The 22,738-nt window shown below is 40.2% G+C and overlaps 1 protein-coding gene across 8 annotated transcripts in view; it reads left to right on the top strand.

Annotated features, from left to right (window-relative positions):
- Nucleotides 1-22,738, top strand: part of LOC149319486 (dystrophin-like) — a 1,434,671-nt gene that overhangs the window by 598,074 nt on the left and 813,859 nt on the right. For all 8 annotated transcript variants that reach the window (XM_089511816.1, XM_089511819.1, XM_089511811.1 and 5 more), the window contains 4 exons: nt 44-145; nt 226-333; nt 6,352-6,531; nt 20,874-21,049. In XM_089511816.1, coding sequence (XP_089367942.1) covers nt 44-145; nt 226-333; nt 6,352-6,531; nt 20,874-21,049 — 566 coding nt within the window. The remainder of the gene's footprint in view (nt 1-43; nt 146-225; nt 334-6,351; nt 6,532-20,873; nt 21,050-22,738) is intronic.

Raw genomic sequence — 22,738 nt, 5'->3', positions numbered from 1 at the left:
TCAAATAACAATAACTTAATTCTTGCTTCTTTTATCTAAAAAGCATTTAGGAAACCGGTGGGCAACCATTTGCAGATGGACAGAGGAGCGCTGGTTTCTTCTTCAAGATGTTCTCCGGAAGTGGTTGCAATTTACCGAAGAGCAGGTCAGCATAGTTTACTGTACCCATTTGTTTGCTCCAAAATGCTTTATTTGTGATCTTACTAAATTATTTTCTTATTTTAGGGCCTTTTTGATTCATGGCTTACTGAGAAGGAGGCTACAGTCAGCAAGATCCATACGACTGATTTCAAAGATCAGAATGAAATGTTGGAAAATCTTCAAAAGTTGGCTGTAGGTTTTTTACATCATGCCTTATTTCTTTGTGTTTGTTTGTTTGTTTGTTCCAAATATTTCTGTCCTACCCTTTCAGCATAGTCAGTTAGCATTAGCTCATCATCAGTTCTAACCTGGAAGACCAAACATTAAGTAACTATTGATCAAAGACCTAAAACGTGTTGGAAGATTGACTTCATTGGTTGTAAAGAGTTAGGAAGTTGTGTGTCTTCCTACTCTTGCCAAAACAGATATTGAAATTTGTGCCATACAATGGGGGAGGGGGGGTTGTCACTGTATGGGTCTACTTGTTGTTGTTGTTGTTACAGTTATTGCAGTCTTTTATAGTCATATATATATATATATATATATATAATAAAAAGGTTATTGTGAAAAATTCTACAAAATTATTACAGAAAATCCTTTTCAATATTTCATATAATCAGATCTTTAAAAGTGAACTTTCCTATGAATAAACAAGAAAGATTATATATTTTAAGAATCTTCCTATTTGATTGCTCAAACTAATTAACAGGTACCTGACAGCTGGTTTAAAATTGCTGTTAAAAATCCCTGCTGACTCACACAGTGACTACAGATTTAATGTTCATTAAAATATGTCACAATTGGAGATCAAAAACTGTGACCATCTGCCACCATAACCTTAAGCATACGTTGCTCTTAATAAGCTGTGTCCAGCCCTATGACCTGAGTAAATTTCCATTGGCTAAAATACACACATATCCATATCAATTCTCAAAGCTATAGATCAGGACCAGTCCCAAGAAAGTGAAAAGGGCAAACACAGACGGAGTAATCTGGAAAAGCATATCACTGTAAAGTGAGTCTTTAATAAAAGAAAAGAGCCCAGATGGCATTCTTCACACCTGTAAATCTTCGACTTGGACTTAAATTTAGATTTTTAGATTGTACTCTAGTCAAAATTATACAACTTAACCTTTATTAATCTTGCTGAATTATCTGTTTTGAAATTTCCAGCGCTCTATTAAGCTTTCTTCTTTTAATGTGACACAGTTGTCCTAGTGAGCAACTTCTTTATCTTAATCATGCAAAAGAAAATAAGCATACCAAAGCTATGTGAATTGGAAAAAAACATATCTATGAAGCATGACAGGACCCTGTGAGGTGCTACGAAATATGTTAATACCCAGGCAGTGCTCCTTAACCTTTTGTGGGTGATGGACCCCTTTGAAAGTCAGATGATTCCCTGTCTTTGCTCTTTTTTTCACACCCCCAAAGTCATTTAGAAAATACCTTCTTGTGATTCCTACCCCTTACAGTCAATTTTTAACATTAGGAAAGATGAATTAAAAATGGCAAGTGTGCTTTTGAGGAAGCCAGGAGCAAAACAGTAACAAGCAAAAGGGCCATTCTCTTCTTCTTTTAAAACTGATTTAATTAATTAATTAATTAATTAATTAATTACACTGTCATTATCATTGTCCTGCCAAAATAGAAAGATCTTTTCCTGCCAGAGGAAAGAAAATGGAGGTGGGGAGCAACTGTACATCCCATGGAAAGCCTGAGATTGGTTAATAATAATAATAATAATAATAATAATAATAATAATAATAATAATACATTTTATTTATAGACTGCTATTCTGCAATGATCATAGCGGTGTACAGTAAAAAATTGCAATACAATACAAAATACAATGTGACAGTTAAAGGAGGGAGAGGTCTCGTCCTTCAGGCAGTCCCTGATGTTGCTGGGTCTGCCTGATCGCTCCCTCTGAGGCCGAGATGACAGTTAAGGAGGGAGGGGCCTCTTCCTTCAGGCAGTCCCTGATGTTGCTGGGTCTGCCTGATCGCTCCCTCTGAGGCCGAGATGACAGTTGAGGAGGGAGGGGCCTCTTCCTTCAGGCAGTCCCTGATGTTGCTGGGTCTGCCTGATCGCTCCCTCTGAGGCCGAGATGACAGTTGAGGAGGGAGGGGCCTCTTCCTTCAGGCAGTCCCTGATGTTGCTGGGTCTGCCTGATCGCTCCCTCTGAGGCCGAGATGACAGTTGAGGAGGGAGGGGCCTCTTCCTTCAGGCAGTCCCTGATGTTGCTGGGTCTGCCTGATCGCTCCCTCTGAGGCCGAGAAGACAGTTGAGGAGGGAGGGGCCTCTTCCTTCAGGCAGTCCCTGATGTTGCTGGGTCTGCCTGATCGCTCCCTCTGAGGCCAAGATGACAGTTGAAAGAGGGAGGAGCCTCTTCCTTCAGGCAGTCCCTGATGTTGCTGGGTCTGCCTGATCGCTCCCTCTGAGGCCGAGATGACAGTTGAGGAGGGAGGGGCCTCTTCCTTCAGGCTGTCCCTGATGTTGCTGGGTCTGCCTGATCGCTCCCTCTGAGGCCGAGATGACAGTTGAGGAGGGAGGGGCCTCTTCCTTCAGGCTGTCCCTGATGTTGCTGGGTCTGCCTGATCGCTCCCTCTGAGGCCAAGGTGACAGTTGAAGAGGGAGGGGCCTCTTCCTTCAGACAGTCCCTGATGTTGCTGAGTTACTGAGAAGGCTCTCTTCCATGTCTTCACCAGATATACCTGTGATAGTAGTATGACTGAGAGAAATTATTTTTCCAAAAATCTTAAAACTCAGACTAGTTTTAATAGAAAGATAATAACCTTAAAGCTCATAACCAGCACTTTTTATTCTGCCTAGAAACAGACTTGTATCCAATGAAGTCATTTCAACAGTGGAGTTATACATATGATCTCTATAATCAGCCCTGGTCAGCAACTTAGCCAAAGTGTTTTGGAGCTGATAAAGTTGCCAAACAGTTTCCAAAGGCTGCCCCATGAAGTTGGTTGCAGTAATCCAAATGAGATGTAATCAGGCATGTGTCACTGAAACCAGGTTTGACCATGCACAGCTGGCACAGCTGGATTTAACTATGCAAACACACTCCTCACCACTGCCAAAGCCTGGACACCCAGGATCAGATCTGAGTCAAAAAGTAGGCCTAGCTGTGAACCTAAGATTTCTTGGGAGAGTGGACTCCCATCCAGCATTGCCTTAATGACAGACCAGGAGAATCTTTTTCTTTAGAGTTATTTCATCCAGGACATATAAAGCCACTTTGTCCTGTCTGTGATGATTTATCAAGTTGTTCCAGAAGTAAAAATTTTTAGCACTTCTGTAGCCTACCATAATTCTCAGTTCAAGATCTGAAGTGATGATCTTGGATTTTATTAGAACAAAAGAAAAAAGGAAAGAAAGAAAACTCAGCATCACATACCAGTAGAAAGTGTTGGTGGAACCTGCAAAATGTATTCTTCCTTATTTGTTAGCCCTTCCCAGCCAGCAAAAAGATGGAAGCTTGCATCATCATTGGCAAGGCTGCAGAAGCACAGCATATTCCATCCCCATATGATAGCCTCTAGAAACTATTTGTGTAGTAGCACTTTTGCTTTGTATCCCCTACATTGCTTTTTATCCATTAGTTTTCATGATCTGTATTCAACATTCTTTCCTATAATTGAATATTACATCCAACAGAGGTAGAAAATCCTGATTCAAAATGTTTTTTCCAATTAAATTTGATAATCAGGCTGGTGACAGGTTGTGGTTCCCATATCACTGGGGCAATGAATTTTGCTCCAGAGTTTTACCTTAACTGTAAGCAAATGATCAAAGATGCTGAGCCTGTTTTGGGGTTAGGAATTAGTATCTTGCATAGGCCTGTTACAGACAGCCAAAATAAAGCTGCTTTGAGTCACAGTGGAGGTATGGTGTTTCAATGATGCATGCGTCCTAAGAGTCCAGAAGTCGCACCAAAGCCACACTCCAGCCCTAAGGACTGGAGTGTGGCTTTGGTGTGGCTTCTGGACTCTTAGGACGCATGCATCATTGAAACACCATACCTCCACTGTGACTCAAAGCAGCTTTATTTTGGCTGTCTGTAACAGGCCATAGTTTCTTTAAATTGTGGACTAAAACTCAAAGTAGTTTCATCATCCTACTGATATGGAAGCCATTATCTGCTTTTGAATCCAGGTTAACCAATGGTAAAAAAAAATGCTATTGCTTAACAAACCCTCCTTTCTTTCTCTCATATATTCTGAGGCTTTATTATTAATTCTGTGTCAGTATGAAACGTGTTTAGAGGAAAATGTTGACACTCTAGCTCAAGGGGTTTCTAATTGTCTCTGAATTAATGTTACGGGTATTAGAAATCCCTAAACAATATGAAGTAAGTTTACGACTGTTAGAAGTCTGTAGTTTTCCTTCTTGAGAATTTCTACAAAAACAAGCACAGATTTACAGATATACAAGTATAAAGACTCTAACAAAGACATCCCTTTTTACAAAGTCTTTTTATGCCCAGCCAGTCTCCTCTTTTATATCTTGTCTTCTGTCTAGCTGGAAGTTTTTTAGCAGTATCTGTGGAGGAACACAGACTTTTAGTGTCACATTGAAGCAGTTTCTCTGCTGTAGATCATATAATAAAGCTTGAGCTGGGGGAAATGGGATTTTACTCTAGCTGATCCTACACTAGCTATATTTGTCTGCCTAGAACAAGCTAGCAGTTCTCTCCCTGAAGAGGAAAACACAGGGGAAAAAAGTGAAGACAGATTGTCTGGCCTCATCAGCTACTCCTAAAAAAAAGAAGCATAGAACTTATTTTGGACATGTAGGCCCCATACAGACAGGCCAAAATAAAGCTGCTTCAGGTCGGAGGTATGCTGTTTAAATGATGCATGCGTCTTAAGAATCCAGAAGCTGCACCAAAGCTATGCTTAGGACTGGAGAGTGGCTTTGGCATGGCATCCGGAGTCTTAGGATGCATGCGTCATTTAAACAGCATACCTCCAAAGTGACCTGAAGCAGCTTTATTTTGGCCTGTCTGTATGGGGGCAAAAATAGAAATCATACAAAGAATGGACACTGGTGGTGATGGGGGGGGATCATTCCTGGATGTTTGTTGGAAGAAGTTTCAAGTACACTCTAGACAGTTCAAAAATGTTTTTGTTTATATATGTAAACAAAACAACCAGTTTGGTTGTTTAATTTTGTATGTGCACATTTTTAGTTCTGAATAAAATGTTTCCTGAAATGTTGAACTGAGATAATAAAACCTGTCCTTTTATTTCTATTTTGTTTCTGTCTCTGGTATCAATTTTCTATTAAAGAAATAATGTCCAGTAATACATTTGCTTTGTTAACAAAGAAATCCCTATATTAGGATGTATATTTTCCCATTTATGTGACAAAGAAAGTAATTTTAAAACTAGAAAGTCTAGGATTTTTTCCAGATAAATTTATTTTGCATTAAACTGAAAATGTTGATAGATCTGGCTATGAGAATGTACATTGTATTTTGGTAATTTGCATGTCTTCTGTTGGAATATAATATATTTCTGGTTAGACATTGTTCTTTATTATTTTATTTGGTATATGTATAGAACATGTTCAGATAACCTGCCAAAACAACCAGTACTTACTTCCCTTATACAGTAGCAGAATGGGGGAAATTATAACACATGCTTTATTCCATATTAACATTTAAAAGTTTGTTTCATTTGTCTTTCAAATCTCTTTTGGGACCCAATTAGTTTAAAGGTCATGTAGCAAAAGCTACTTTAGATTTCACTGCTTAGAATGTAGATTAGTAGAGTGCTTACATTAACTTATTTTTAATATTAGTGCAATGTGGCCTCTTTATCAGTCTTACAAAATAGGTGGTGGTTAGAATTTCTAACTGTATTACTCTGGTAACATTCTTCTGTTTACTGAAATAGTCTTCCAGACACAAATCATTCACAGTAGTACAAAATGGAAATCAAGTTGTAATTTTAGGAATATTTTAGGAAACCCCAAATACTGTGAAAGCCATTGCCTTATGAGTCGTGCATTGTATAGCCTCTGTATAAACAATACACAATTAGTTCTGAATTGTTACATTGTGTGTGTGTGTGTTGTATCTGCTATCTCTCTTTCTCTAATTAAAATGCACAAGTACTTATTTACAATTAATTTATACTCTTTTTATGTTATTTTTATTCATGTTTTGCTTTACTGTGTCTATTTCAACAGATCTTGAAAGGAGAACTGGAAATCAAAAGACAAACTATGGATATACTGAAGTCACTCAGCCAAGACCTCCTTTCAGCTGTAAAAAGTAAAACACTGTCCCAGAAGCTGGAAGGGTGGCTAGTAAACGTGGCTGAGCGCTGGGATACTTTGGCACAGAAGGTGGAGAGCAGTTCTAAGCAGGTTTGTCATAACCATTTATCCTGTCAACAGATGACAGTTAAATCATATGCCTGTGAAATGACTGAAGTGAAACTGATGCAGTTTTAAGTCTTTTTCAGTCTGAGTTTGGTAGATACATGGCTTTTTTTCTAGACTAGAATAGGGATGTGTGAATTGAAATGGGTTGCTTGGTTTCCATTGTGTTTTCGATTTTGCATCCCCAACTTTTCAGGTACTGTTAGTAGTGTCCTAAATATCTTTACCATTCACTTGAATGGGGTTCTGTTGCTATTGTGGTGACCATGGTGGTTATTGTTCACAGAGAAGAGTGGAAAAAAAATGATATACAATAATACACAGCAATATTTTATATGCACTAGTGTGTACACAAGTATTTCTTGTTGAAAGAAGAAAGTGGTGTTGAGAACACTTGGATTCTTCATCAAGTAGTAAAGGTTACTTACTTAAAAAAAGGTGCCATGATTGCAAAAGTAGGCATGGGTGCAGGAAGAAAAAAGCCATGAGCACACTAGTAATATGAAACGTGGAAACGTGGAAACATTTTGGTGGAAGTAGGAGGAGATTTTTGGCTCTGTCAACTAGAATCATAAAAACATAAAGTTAGAAGAGACCACAAGGGCCATCCAGTCCAATCCCCTGCCATGCAGGAACTCACAGTTGAAGCATCCCTGACAGATGGCCATCCAGCCTCTATTTAAAAAAATTCCAAAGGAGACTCCAGCACACTCTGAAGGAGTCTGTTCAGATTTACACAACTGCTTGTCCTGCAGATGATTGCCTAAGGCAGAGGTTTTGGTTCAGGTTTTATGGACATCAGCTCCTGGAAGCCTCAGCCACCATGGGAAATCTAGAAATCCTGGGAGTTGAAGTCCAAAACACCTGGAGGATTAAAGTTTGGAAACCACTGGTTTTTCCCAGAATGCCTGAGCACCAAGGCCTCCCCACTCCTTCATGGGAGTTTATTGCAGGTAATTTTCACACCAACCCAGGCATGGGACAAGATTGGGCTGGAACAGGTTACTGCATGCAGAATTGCTGCTTTGCTGCCACCTGACCATCACACATCCTCCAGCAGTGCTCTGGTGGCCAATTTTGGTAATATGGAAAGCTTCCCTAGTATGCTGGAGGATGGGTGATGGTTGAAGCCATGCATTCAGGAATCAGACAGCCCAAAGCTGTCAGCCTTCTTCTGCCATCACTTTCTGCATGATCACAAGTAGTAATGATTTAATATGTGTGTGATGCACTAGCAGGATTTGAGCCATGGTGACTGCTCATGAACAAGGAAAAGGACCCAGGTGATGAATGTGGCTTGGATTGAGAGGAACAGGTAGACTGATTAGGAAATTCTTCTTAACTGGAGAATTGTCATGTCCAGCCTGGAGGAGGACTCAGTGGACTGAGAGGATGAGCCAGAGTCTCTGGGACCTGAGCCTGCAGCTGTGGAGCCTGAGTTCGGTGCTAGCTCCACTCCAGTAGAGTCTGTGGCCTCTCAGGAGGTTCAGTAGCCAAGTCTGCCTGTGGTAGAGTCTTTGGACGTGGAAGAGGATCAAGGAAGTCTGTCTACCTTTAGACAGTGTTGAGCCAAAAGGAAGTGACTTCGAAGGTCACAGAGGCTTTATGAGAAATGCACCAGAAATCAGACACACTTGAATGCCTGCAGCCTGCCCATATAAGCAGCTGTGGTATGTTTGTCTAGTTGCCAGTGATTATCTGACTTTCTTGGGGAAAGTACTGTGTCTCTGGTTCCCATTGCTCTTTGGACTGAAACCTTGCTTCTTGGATAGCTGACCCATCTTGACTTCCTGGAACCCTTGACCTTTGGACTGCCTTATTGACCTGCCTATCTGATACCCTGGACCTCAGACTTCTGGGCAAATCTCTTGGTAAAACCTCTGGTACTTTTTCATTTAAAGACTGTGTTTGTTGCTTTGAACTGGCTCTGCCAGCTGGGGGTTTGTTTGTTTTGGAACTGAGATGGTCTTATCAGCCATTTGTCCACTTTCCTGGACAGATGTGAGGAAATTCAACAGGCCCAAATGGATGACTACTTACCATCCTAGGATCTTTTTCCTCACAGAAGAAAAATGACAGAGGAATCACTAGTTACTAGGTAGCAGACATTTATCATGGTTTCAAAAAGTTTTTAAGTGAATGGGGGAAGAGAAACAAAATGGAAAGGCAGAAAAAATGGGATGAGGGTGCATTGGTGTCTTCTCATTGACAAAGTTATTGTCATGGCCAGCCAAGAGGAGGACTTGGAGGATGATGAGGAGGACTTGGCACCTCAGGTTCAGGAGGAACCTGAGGCTGTGCCAGGCCCCAGTTGTGCTCTGTCGGGTCCTAGCTCTGCTCTCCCAGCTCCAGTGGTTGAGGCTCAGCAGCCTAACCTTGCCCCAGTGGAAAGGCCAGACTTGGGAGATTTAGAGCAGCAGAGCATGGAGATTCCTCCCTTTAGCCAGGGAAGAGCAGAAAGGGCATGCCTTCATCGTTCCAAGAGAAGCATTCATTAGCCCAGCAGCACTTGTGAGACATTGAGTGTTTGTCAGAGATTATCGTGCTTCCATTAGTGAACGCTGTTGGCTCTGTCTCCTCTGGATCTTGTCCCTGGACTCTTGGCATCCTAGACCTTTGACCACTCTTGAATCTACTACCTTGGAATGGACTCAGCAACCAAGAACCTCTGTCATCCTCGACCTCAGACTGAACTGGTATTTGTGATCTCTGAAACCCTGAATCTGGTCTGGTTTGCAGCTCACCCTATTTGGACAGAAGGTCTGTTATGCATAAATTGTCTGTTGGCTGTTTAGCCTTGTTGCCTTGGCTGAACTACTCTTATCAGTGTGTGTGTGTGTGTGCTGGCAGCATTCCCGGACAGATATGGTGTGAGGCTCTGGGGGCAGAACCTGAAACAACTTATCACCTGCTGTCCCCAAGGGCTTCAGTTCGTCCTTCAAATCAACCCACCCACCTGCCTCTGGTATAGTGTGAAGTTTCTTGGTCATTTAGGGACCACATAAGATTCCCTCCCCCTTTTCCACAGGTTTTTAACCTACCCCATACTGTGTCCAGTTGGCATACAGGAAATTGGCTTGGGTGGAGTCAAAATAGGGATCAATTTGGCATAAATGATTAAATTTTAATTTGGCATGCATAAATAAATGAATTGGCTTAAAAAATTAAATTATATTTTGGCTAGCACCTTGGACACCATTTAGGTGGAAGGGGCATTTCTGAAACCACCTCTTTAGGGCTTGCAACCTGGGGGATGGCAGAAAGAAATTGCCCTTAGATCTGGCTTGATGGATAAACCCCCCTCTTTAATAGTTTTTGTGGGGTTTTTAGGCTATGTGGCCATATTCTAGAAGAGTTTATTCCTGATGTTTTGCCAGCATCTGTGGCTGGCATATTCAGAGAATGAATTCTCTGATGATGCCAGTCACAGATGCTGGTGAAACGTCAGGAATAGACTCTTCTAATATGGCCACATAGCCCCCCAAAAAAACACAAAAACTATGTTATTTTCTTATTGTTATTAGATGCTGGCCATGGAAGCCTTTGACCCCTCTTTAATCTTCGCAGACTGGGAGAGGGACTGCCTGGTTAGACTTCCTGATGCAGGCAGACCAAGTAACCCAGCTTTTGGGTTATCATTGTGGGCTCAGGTGTTATCATCCAAACAAGCTGCAGGGGTTGTATGGAGAAAAACACTGGCTGCAGCTTCTCCCACACTTTGTTTTTTCCTTTGGTTTATTTGCAGTTCCATTAGGAAAATAATAAATAGGTCAATTAATAAATGATCCTGTTTTCATCCCAATCTTGTGTCTTGTCTCATTATTTCTGGGGTTGGGCAGCAATTAAAAATTCTCTTCCCAGAATATGGATAGTCCATTGCAAGTCAAAGTGTAATGTAGGCGCATTCCCGACAGGCCTTATGGGGTGCCGTCATTATGCGCGAGGGGCGGCGCTTCCTGACGCGCCTTGCCCCTCGCACGTAACAAGGGCATCAAAATGGTGGCGCCCTATACAGATGGGTGCCGCCATTTTGACGTGATGGACACCTAGTGTCCGCACGTTTCAGCACCCTTGTGATGCCGTAAGGGCGCCATTGGTGCCTTGTGATGTCACAACGGCACCGCAAGAAGAAGCTGCTTTTTGTGGCTTCTTTTTGCTGCACGGAGGAGCTGCACGGTTTGTCCGCTGCAGCTCTTTCGCGCAGCAAACAAGGACAGAGGCAGACTGCCCTTTTGGGCGGTCTGTAAAGTGCCTTAGTGTAGAAAAACATTGATTGTGTAGCTCTAGTGAGCTGTCTACTGGGAAATAATCTAGGTTGATCGTTTTCTACAATGTTGATAGTTAACAGGATGAGAATTTAAAAACTTATGATTAAGAAGTGACCAAGATATTTGGAAAGAAAGTCCACTGAACTGAATTCATTCTTCTTTTCTAAACTGTGTAGTTCTTACAACTCATGATGTGAGCATATCTGTCTTCAAATGATTTCAGTTTGATAATTAAATAATATTTATAAAATGCAGTAATGAACTAGTACACCTGTACTTAATTCCTCTGCTTTTAACCAAACTGAATCTTTCATTCATCCTTCTTTAATATTCCTTCTAATTTAGCTGGCATTTACTGAATTCATTGGGGGGTGGAGTAATGAACAAGATATAAATGAAAGGGAGGGAATCAGAGTTGGAATGGGCAGCTATTCATCAATTTGGCAAAACATAGTGAAAGTGGTCATTTGCACTTCACAGGAGATGCAATTACAAGAAATAAGAAATAATTGTTATCTGGTTTGTTAAATTTAGGGCTAATTCTGTGGTTTTCACTGTGTCGAATACACTCTCAACCAGTTTTTTCCCCTAAAGCATAAATGTATAGTACAAAAAAAACAAAAAACCAAACTGAAATAGCTATTGCAACACAATCCTATGTATGTATGTATAATCAGAAATCAATCTCATTGAGTTCAGTGTGAGTTACTGCCAAATACGTGGGTCTGTATGATGTTTGCCTTGAAGCTATTTCCATCTTATGGTGACCTAAGGAAGACCTATCACAAAGTTTTCTTGGCAGGATTTGCCCAGAAGTGTTTGCCTTTGGCTTCCTTTCAAGCTGAGATAATATGACTTCCCAAGGTCACCCAGTCAGTTTCCATGGCCAAGCAGGGATCTGAACCCTGGTTTCCTGAGACATACTCCAACGATCAAACTGCTACTCCACACTGGTTCAAACATAAGCTTCCCTTTCCGGAGATGAGACTTACTGAAATATTTCCATAGCTGAACACTTTGAAAAGGAGACATCCGTATTATTTGTTGCTGTCAAACTTATTAAATCCTTCTTTGTCATGTTTAATGCTACACTTGTCCCCCCATATTTGCTAGGGTTAGAGGCACAAGATCCATGTGAATATGGAAAAACTGCAAATAACAAAAACACCATGTTTTTACCTGAGAGGACACCTCTCTAGGAATCTCTAGGTTCTCCAGTGCAACTCTGTGATTAATGTCCGACAGACACTGACCATAGAACTGAACTGGAGGAGATACAAATGTCTAGTAGAGTATTTTCTCTAGGAATCTCTAGGTCTTTCAGTGCAACCTTTAGTTAAAGTTGCCCATAGAGTTGCAGTGGAGAACTTAGATATTCCTAGAGAGAACATATTAATCAAATCCCTGAATAATAAAATATGCAAATATCAAAGCAGCAAATATGGAGGGATGAGTGTACTAGCATTACTGCTCAGTGATTACCAACAATGTTGGTAACCAACAATATTAGGTGTACCAAATGGATTGGGCATCTCTGATACCAGTCCAATAAATTATAGATTTGCTTTAAAAGAATTCTATCCCACCTGCCTCCTAGAACTGGGATTCGTGGAGGCTCATATTAAAAAAAAATAATTTGATTAATTTAAGTGAGGAGTTGGAGTGAGGATGGGCTTACTGTGGATATAGTATATTTTGATTTCAGTAAGGCCTTTGACAAGGTTTCCCATGACATTCTTGCAAACAAGTTTGTAAAATGTGGGATAGACAAGGTAACTGTTACATGGATTTGTAACTGGTTGACCAGCCGAACCCAAAGGGTGCTCAACAATGACACCTTTTCATCCTGGAGAGAAGTGACCAGTGGGGTCCCACAGGGCTCTGTCCTGGGCCCAGTGTTATTCAACATCTTTATCAATGACCAAGATGACAGAATTGGGAGCATACTTATCAAATTTGCAGATGACACCAAATTAGGAGGAATAGCTAATACTCCAGAGGACAGGATCAATATTCAAAATGAGTTGAAAGCTGGGCCAAAGCTAACAAAATGAAATTCAACACGCAGAAATGTAAGGTACTGCAATTAGGGCAGAAAAATAAAATGCACAGATATAGGATGTGGGACACCTGGCTGAACGAGACTACATGTGAAAGGGATCTTGGAGTCCATGTAGACCACAAGTTGAACATGAGTGAACAGTGCGATGCAGCAGCTAAAAAGGCTAATGCAATTTTAGACTGCATCAATAAAAGTACAGTGTCTAGATCAAGAGAAGTAATAGTGCCATGGCATTCTGCTTTGGCCAGGCTCCACCTGGAATATTGTGTTCAGTTCTGGGCACCACATTTCAAAAAAGTCATTGAGAAATTGGAGCGTGTCCAAAGGAGGGTGACTAAAATGGTGAAGGGTCTGGAAACCATGTCCTATGAGGAATGACTTAGGGAGCTGGGGATGTTTAGCCTGGAGAAAAGAAGATTAAGAGGTGATATGATAGCTCTGTTTAAATATTTGAAGGGATGTCATATTGAGGAGGGATCAAGCTTGTTTTCTGCTGCTCCAGAGACTAGGACCTGGAACAATGGATGCAAACTCCAGGAAAAGAGATTCCACCTCAACATTAGGAGAAACTTCCTGACAGTAAGGGCTGTTCAGCAGTGGAACACACTTCCTCGGAGTGTAGTGGAGTCTCCTTCCTTGGAGTTCTTTAAGCAGATGTTGGATGGCCATCTGTCAGGGATGCTTTGATTTGGATTTCCTGCATGGCAGGGGGTTGGACTGGATGACCCTTGTGGTCTCCTCCAGCTCTATGATTCTATGAATCTATGATTGTTAATTTAAACTGTATTAAATAACAACTGACAAATTTAATTGTGTGTGTGTGTGTGTGTGTATGAATGAAGCTGCTGGGAGAGATCATTTAGAGACATGGGGCAGGGTGTTATCAGTATGCTGATGCCACCCAGATGTACCTCTCCATGCCTCAGACCACAGTCCTGGCCAAGGACAGCATCTCCTCTCAATGAATTCTTTAAGGCAGTAATGGATTGGATGAGGAAAAACAGACTAAAACTGAATACAGACAAGATGGAGATACTCGCTGTCGGGACCCTAAGCCAGGTATAAGGATATGTCAACCAGTCGTAGATGGGTTCACACTCCCCTTAAAGGACTGTGTTTGCAGCTTGGGAGTGCTCCTTGACTTGTCACTTCAGATGTCAAATCAGGTAAATGCGACAGTCAAGAGTGCTTGTTATCAGCTTCAGCTGATATGCCAGCTGCACCCTTTTCTGGAACTGGGAGATTGTGGTACATGTGCTGGTAACCTCACAACTAGGTACATCAGGCTACCTTTGTACCTTGTCTGGAAACTTCAATTAGTCCAAAATGTGGCAGCCAGACTAGTTACCAGAACAGCTAGAGATGCTCATATAACACCTATCTTAAAATCTCCCCACTGAGAAGAGATCCGGAATATTGCTAATCTTGACAGCTTTAAAAAGGCCATCAAGACAGATCTCTTCCAACAGGACTTTCCTGAATAACTCACGTGGTCACCCACTGATATGGACTATCATACGGAGAACCCCAGGATGTTTATCTCTCTGCCATTTGATTATTTGTTTTAATTAATCTAGATGTTATTTTATTGTGAAGTCAAAGGCTTTCATGGCCAGCATCAATAGTTTTTTGTGGGTTTTTAAGGTTATGTGGCCATGTTCTAGAAGAGTTTATTCCTGGTGTTTTGCAAGCATCTGTGGCTGGCATCTTCAGAGAAACATCTTCTTTCTCTGAAGATGCCAGCCACAGATGCTGGTTAAACCTCAGGAATAAATTCATCTAGAACATGTCCACATAGCCCAAACCCCCCCCACAAAAACTATTTTATTATTTTTTTGTGTGTAGATCAAGTTCATTGAGAGTTTGGTTGTCCTTGTAGTTGAGATAGGGATAGAAATAATATTCAAATGCTCAAAGGAAAAAGAGAAAGAGGCCCCCCCCCCCAAGTTTCCAATAACCATGATGAGGAGAATCTACCTTAACAGCTACAATATCACATACAGCTATAAGAGTAGCACATCCTAGGCTAAGAAGTTCTAAGCAGACATTAAGGGAACTGCACATTCCCTGTAATTAATTAGATCTTTTGCCCTTCACAATAGACATTATTGCACCACTTAAATAACCTGGCTTACCTTTTTCAAACTGAACTGTAATGCAAACTGCTTCCAGGTCCTATCACAAGGATTTTGTCACTGAAGCCACCGGGCAATTCCAGCTTGGCTGCAGCCCGGGTCCCAGGCATGCCTTGGGAGCCTCATTTAAAAACTCGGACCTTTCTGACTTCAAAAAATGGCCACCAAATCACACCAGGGGCCTGGGCTGCGGCAGGGCTGGACTCACCTGGTAGCTTTGGCAGTGAAATCCTTGCGATAGTACCCGGCTACAGTCCAAATTACACTTCAGTTTGGAAGAATTAAACCAGTTTATTTAAGTAGTGGGATAAGGTCCAATGTCGTTTCCCCAGAGGTGCCAATATCAGTGATCAGAAATGCAAATTAACTCCGTGTTTACACCCCAGTGACCAATTAACAAACAAATCATGCTTGGTCATAACATGCAGGGGTGAAGAATAGCACATGGTTTGACAAACATGTTTCTTTCACCAATTAAGGACACAGTACTTTATATTTCTATATTAAGCAAATAATCTAGTTTGATCCTGAGACTCCTTCAGGGAATCAACTTGTTTTGGTTAAGCAAGCTATTATTATTATTATTTAATTTGCAACAAAGCAATCATCTGGTATGGCTAGCTGATTTTCCATTGAAGAGGTAGATGAGTCAGATGCCTTTTTACTACTTTGTGATACAACAGGTTCCATAAGCATGGCAATTGCTCCAAATTGAGGATGGAAGCAGGATAGAAGTCAACCTTTAAACTTTGTAGGCAGAAAATATTAGCTAAACCTTTCTCCCCCATCCCCCCAGCCTTATACAAAGCCTTTGTCAAGTGGAAAACATGGGAGATTTCAGATCTATACCTTTGATAACTGTGGAAGGATTTTAAAGAAAAGATGGATCAGATGGGAACATAGCCTTTCCTTTTTGAAAAAAAGTAATAACTCAGTTTATCTCTTAGTTAATCTGATTTGAGCCATGGGTGATTTACAGATCTTTAATAATTTTCATATTATTTATGTTCTTCAGGCTTTCTCTGTCTTTGTAAAACCTTTCAAGATTTTAGTAAGAAGACAAATAATTTATTGAAATTAATAGCTGAGTTTTCTTCATAGTCAACTAAAAGAGAAGTGCAATCTAGAATACATTTCGTTTTTAATGGCTAAGCTATAAATTATTATTTTTCTACTCTTGTGAAACATAAATGTGTCACTTCTATAGTATTACGTGCACTGCTGACATTTCCAGTATGTGTTGATTAGAATACATGCCATGTTTTTATTATAGTCTTCAGTCAGTCATAGTTTTAAATGGCATTTTGGGTGTTTAGTAACTGGTAGAATATTTGAAGAATGCAGACGTCCTCTCTTCTTAGTCCTATAGCATGGCCTGTTATTTAGTTTTAAATAGAAATAGGACCTCAATTGGACTAAAATAAGCTGAGCATTAAAATTACCACAGAACACAATAAAACATTTAGAGCAGTCACAAGGTCATGTCCAAAATATAATTTTAAAAGCAAAGATATAAGAAAATATGTTTTAAAATGGCCATATTTTATTTGAAATCTAGAAATTTCAAATTATATAAGGAAAGACTGTAATGTTACCTGTTAGATAAATTCGTTAAAAGCATTACAACACTATGGATACTGGATTTGATGGTGTCCTTTTACCTTACGTACACAGCACACTATACATACTGTGTGTGCTCATTTACACAGACGCAGGTTGAACAATGATGTTGCCCTCCAATTTGTGACTTATAAAATTGTGGGAAGACATTTCTTAAATTTTGGAAAGTGCAGGTTGCAGTTTTCAACATTTTGAGAAAAGCTCACCAGAGTTCTAATTTATTTATGGCCACCAATTTGAATTTTTGAAGAAAGCCTTGTTTTGAGAGGCATTTGACGGATATACTGTAAGGTGTCCATTGTTAATATAAATGGTGGCTTTTGGGTGTACACAAGATACCTATGAAAAATGATTTCATACTGAAATTGGCTTAAATCTATCACCAGTCTGGAGTGTGTCTTCTCATGATGTGGCTGGCCAGAGTATGACAGTCTCAGTTTAGTTATCCTGGCTTCGAGGGAGAGTTCTGGCTTAATCTGTTCTTGAACCCATTTGTCAATATAGAAATCTACAGTATCCTCAGGCCTCAAATGAGTTGATTTTCTTTCTATTACATTTCTTCACTGTCCAACTCTCACATCCATACATGGTGAAGGGCAATATAGTGACTTGGATCATCCCAATTTTAGTGTTCAGAGTTTTATCTTTGCACCTTAGGATCTTGTGCAGTTACTTCAGAGCTGCCCACTCATAGTCTTCTGATTTCTTGTCTGCAGTGTGCCTTCTAGTCAATATTTGATCCAAGATATGGGAACTCAGACCACTTCAACTTTCTTGTTGTCTAGAATAAATTCTTGTAGATCGTCCATGCTCATTGTTTTTGGTTTCTTAATGTTCACCATTAATCCTACCTTGCCACTTTCCTTCTTGATCTTCTTAAGTAATTATTCCAGATTTTTGTTGACTTCTGCTAGCATTATTGTGATGTCTGCATATCTTTTGTTAATGTTTCTTCCTTTGAATCTTCATGCCTCCTGCCTCTGAATCTAAGCCTGCTGTATGTATGATATTTTCTGCATACAGACTGAATAAATAGGGTGATACTATGCAGCCTTGCCTGGCCCCTTTGCCAACTGGGAACCGTTCTAGTTCTCCATATTCTGTTCTAACAGTAGTCTATTGTCTTAAGTTCAGATTTCTCATCAGGACAATCAGACGTTGTGGTACTCCCAATCCTCTAAGAGCAAACCATAGCTTTACATGACATATGAAGTCAAAGGCTTTGCTGTAGTCAATAAAGCACATGTGGAGTTTTTTTCTAGAATTCTCTGGTGTGCTCCATTATTCATTGTATGTTTGCAATGTGATTCCTAGTGCCTCTTTCTTTTCTGTATGCAGTTTGAACCTCTGGGATTGCTTCCTCCATATGTGGTAGGAGTCTTTACTCCAGAATTTTGAGCATGGCTTTGCTTGCATGGAAAATTAATGCAATGGTTCTGTAATTGCTGCAGTCTTTTGTGTCCCCTTTTTGTGGATCAGAATGTATATTGATCACTTCCAGTCTGTGCCCTACCGCTCTGTTTTTCACATTTGTTAACAGATTTTATTTAGAAGTACACTTGAATCCATCTCTATGAATTGTAGGAGTTCTACTGGTATGTCATCTCAGCCTAATGATTAATTCTTCCCAATTGGTTTGAGTGATCTATTTCTCACATTTACATTAAATTATGTTGGGATGTTCTTCAGATCATGTTTTGGCATAGTGATTTATGTGGCATTTTTCTTCAGCTTTAATTTAATTTTGGCTATTAGTAGTTCATGGTCTGTGCTGCAGCCTGTGACTGGTTTCATTTCTACAGCAAGCATGGCACTTCTCCACTTAGAATCATAAGAATTGGAAGAGACCACAAGGGCCATCCCGTCCAACTCCTTGCCATGCAGAAATACACAATCAAAGCACCCCCCAACAGATGACCATCCAGCTTCCGTTTAAAAACTTCCAAAGAAGGGTGCTCAACCACTCTCTGAGGGAGTGTGTTCCATTGTTGAGCTGCTTTTACTGTCAGGAAGTTCCTCTTAATATTTAGGTGGAATTGCGTTTCCTGTAGCTTCCATCCATTGTTCCATCTTCTATTCTCTGGAGCAGCAGAAAACAAGCTTTCTTCATCCTCTTCTTTTACATATTATGTGACCATATGCCTGTCACCTTTGCCTTGGTAAAGTTCAGCCTCCACTGGACTCGCAGGCAATGAACACACAGTTTGGGTCCAAGATATTGGTTTTATTACAAAAACTTGAGTGCTCAGGGTTGCCATTACTGGGACACAGATATACAGTGGGTACAGGCTTATACTGTATACAGACTGGTATCAATTGGTCTCAGTATAGTTTTCTTTTGTCCAATCAGCATTTGACAACACAACTCTGTCTGCTGATCACAATATGACAGGACATCCCAGTCCACCTATCATAATCTGCCACCACTCTATTACCTTATGTGGTCAGGGCATACAAGGGGAGGGGGGGATCAGGGCTTTCTGGCCATAACTATTACCACAGTGGCTGCAGCCTAGTCCACTCACATGCCAGATGGTTAAAATTAATCAGAGAGGCCACAGGCCTAGCCTGTGGGACCTGAGCAGACCAGTGAAGGACATGGAGTCTTGGCGATGTCTCACCCACAGGGTCCCAATGAGTTGAGGTTGACTTGGGAGCAGATGACAACAACAACAACAACAACAACAACAACAATGAAATGTTCCTTCTTTCTATGATACAGTTTTATTAATTTTCTTGATAATGATGCAGTCATGTTTACTAAAATGTCTGTCAAATATTCTAGTAGAAATGTTAGTTCATACTAACCTTTCCTCTCATAATGGCAGAGATGCAGTTGATATGTTAGTAACAGCCCTTTATTTAGGCAGGTCTTCAGCTATTAACTTAGGCCCTGTACAGACGGGTGGAAAGGGCCATCCTTGGGCCAAAATTAGGGTTCAGGAGCACCCAGCAACCACATGCTCCCAAACCCTAATACAGAATGGAGGCGTGATCACGGCAGCCACCCATCCACACAGGGGGCTGCCATGATGACTCAAGCACCATACAGCATCTAAACATCATTAGCAGGAAGTGGGATCATGGCAGCGCCTTTTCCTGTTTGTGACACCGCAAAAAAGAAGCCACTCAAGGCAGCTTCTTTTTGACAGTGTGTCGGTGCTGCAGCATGCGGTTGCTGCAGCACCGACTCGGGGCAAAGACAGGCGATGTGGAGCTGCCCATCTGTTGAGTCCCTTACTGTGGCAGCAGGATTCTTTAATGAGGTGTATTGTTCTGTTTTTAACAGAATTGGGTCCCCCCCCCCAACTTTTGTATCTTTTGTTTTGTTTAACTGTTGTTTGCTTTTAATTTTATGTGAGCTGCCTTGGGTTCCATATAGGGGGATGCTATAAATAAATAAATAAATAAATAAATAAATAAATAAATAAAATTGATATGACTGTGAAAACTAGTTTAGAATCTCCCTAGCAGTATGAGAGAGGCCATATGTTAGAGCTTTTTCATGCATGCAGAAGTGAGCTTTGTATCTCTCTCTCTCTCTCTCTCTCTCTCTCTCGTATTTTATTTTATTTACTGTTCTGAGATCACAAAAGCATGAGGGCTGTAGAAAGAGCACTTCCATACTCTACAGATGTAGCATATATCATTTGATTGTTGTGGAAGACAATTGAGAAAATGCTCTGGGATGCAAGGAAGAAAAAAGATTCATTAAAGGCATCAATAGTGCTATTTTCTATTGACTTGCCTGAAGAATGACTTCATTAGTAAAAAATGAGCACAGGTCATTTTGAAACACACACAAAATAAATTGATTGTTTGTGAATATGTGATGGGTTCTTCTCCAGTTAGTTATCTGAACTATATGACGTTTCGCTTCTGGTACAGACAGCTAATGAAGTAAGGAATGTTTAAGTTTGTATGTTCATTCTATACGTTATCTCACTAAATGAAACATTGGTGTTTTCATTTCTTTGGTTGACTTGAAATATCAAATCTCCAAAATACAATCTGTTTAAGTTAGGTCCTGATTTTGATATTGATTTTTTTCCATATGTCTTATTCATCCACCATGAGTCAGATAAAACAATTTGGTTTTGGTTCAATACAGTGTTGTTTTGTTCTGAAGGTCAACCTGTGAACAAGGAAGAGCAGTTTCTCATTATTTTCTATTGGCACTCCAAACAGTCTTTATTAAAGTCTTTCAAGCAATGTGTGACCTCTGTTCAATACTTCTCACAGATTTCACAGGCTGTTGCTACCAGTCAGACATCACTAACACAGACAACAGTAATGGAAACTGTAACTATGGTGACCACCAGAGAACAAATCCTGGTTAAGCATGCTAAAGAGGAGCTGCCACCACCTCCACCCCAGAAGAAGCGGCAAATTGTTGTGGATTCAGAAATTAGAAAAAGGTGAGATAAAGAAAAAAGGCACTTCTTCTTCAAATGACATTTTTATTCAAAATTAAATACAAACAATTGCAGATTGCCCCTACTTATGAGTTTGTAAGGAACAGGTGAATGCTGTTGCACTCATGTCCTGCATCCCACAGGCATCTAGTTGGAGAACCAATTGCATGCTTTATAATTTATCATATATGAGAACCTATTTCAGTTTATAATGTATTAAGAATGCATGAATAGTATCAGAAGTGAATGATAAACACACACTTTACAGTAATATTAGCCAATTGTCTTTGAGGGGGGGGGGGAACAGAAAGAGACTGATGAATACTTTTTTACCTTGGTTCGGTACAAAATGAGATCATAACTGTGGGATTTTGGAATGGTGAGAGTTGGTTGACCCTCCAGATCTTTCTGGACTACAACTACAATTTCCCCTCATTGTCCATGCTAGCTACACTCCAAAAACATCTGAAGGCAGGGCACCCATTCCCACATGCTTGAGATGAAAGATGAAAGACAGTAGGTGTTACATCATTCTTTCCTGCTAAACTAAAGAACATCTCAATAGACAGTGAACAGTATGAAAATTACTTTTAGAAGGATTATTGAGTTTTCTGCATGAAAGGTAAAAAATAGTAGTGGTGGAATAAGCACCATGCTGAACCAGAGTGAAATTACTATAGTGGGCCCTCGGTATCCACTGGGGTTTGGTTCCAGAACTCTGTGGATACAAAAATCTGTATATGCTCAAGTCCCATAATTTACACACACACACACACTATTTTAAAGGCATGGATGCTTAAATCTGTTGATGAAGAATGCATGGATCTGCACGGCTGACTGTATGTTATAGTAATTATAGGCAATAATACAGGTTGAGTATCCCTTATCTGAAATGCTTGGGATTAGAAGTATTTTGATTTTGATTTTGGTGGATTTTTGGATACTTGCATTTACATAATGAGATATCTTAGAGATGGAACATAAGTCTAAACATGAAATTCATTTATATTTCAATTAAACTTTATACACATAGCCTGATGGTAATTTCATACACAATATTTTAATAATTTTGTACAAGAAGCAAAGTTTGTGTATGTTGCAAAAGTGTTACTATCTCAGCCATCCATGTGGACAGTTTTAAATTTTGGAGTATTTCAGATTTCTTCACAACCTTGTACATATCTGGAAAGTTATAATCACAATATGGCAGTCATGGTAGTTCAGAAAGGGCCTGTTGGATGGCACTGAGAGGCTTCTTAGAGAGGCTTATCTTTCCTGGGATCACAGCATGCTGTGCTTGAATTCTGATAATATAACAATAAGAGCAATTACACTTCTCGCCTGGCATGCTGAATGATGGAGGCAAATACAATAATCGACTGTGTCAATTTTAATATTAAATTTCATAAGTGGTAAAATATTTTGGTTTAAGTTTCCTTAAGTTCCTTTTTCTTTAACTTGCAGTACAAAATATTTATAATTCATGGGGCTCTGTTTAGTAATGCTACACAGATCCAAGGACTCACTAGAGCTATAGCAAAAGGCTTCCACAGCTAAGAGCAACTCTGGGCATCGTACAAAGCATCACCCACTGAATGCAAAGTGAATTTCACAATGTGCTATCAATGCTTCTTATTAACACACCCACAGGAAGACTTTCATGGGGAAAAGGTGCTGACTTTCTTAGTGGAT

The sequence above is a fragment of the Sceloporus occidentalis genome, unplaced genomic scaffold (assembly GCF_023333645.1).
Source record: "Sceloporus occidentalis isolate IW3139 unplaced genomic scaffold, rSceOcc1.0.p SCAF_2, whole genome shotgun sequence".
Taxonomy (NCBI): domain Eukaryota; kingdom Metazoa; phylum Chordata; class Lepidosauria; order Squamata; family Phrynosomatidae; genus Sceloporus; species Sceloporus occidentalis.
This window is presented reverse-complemented; position numbering and strand designations above follow the sequence as displayed.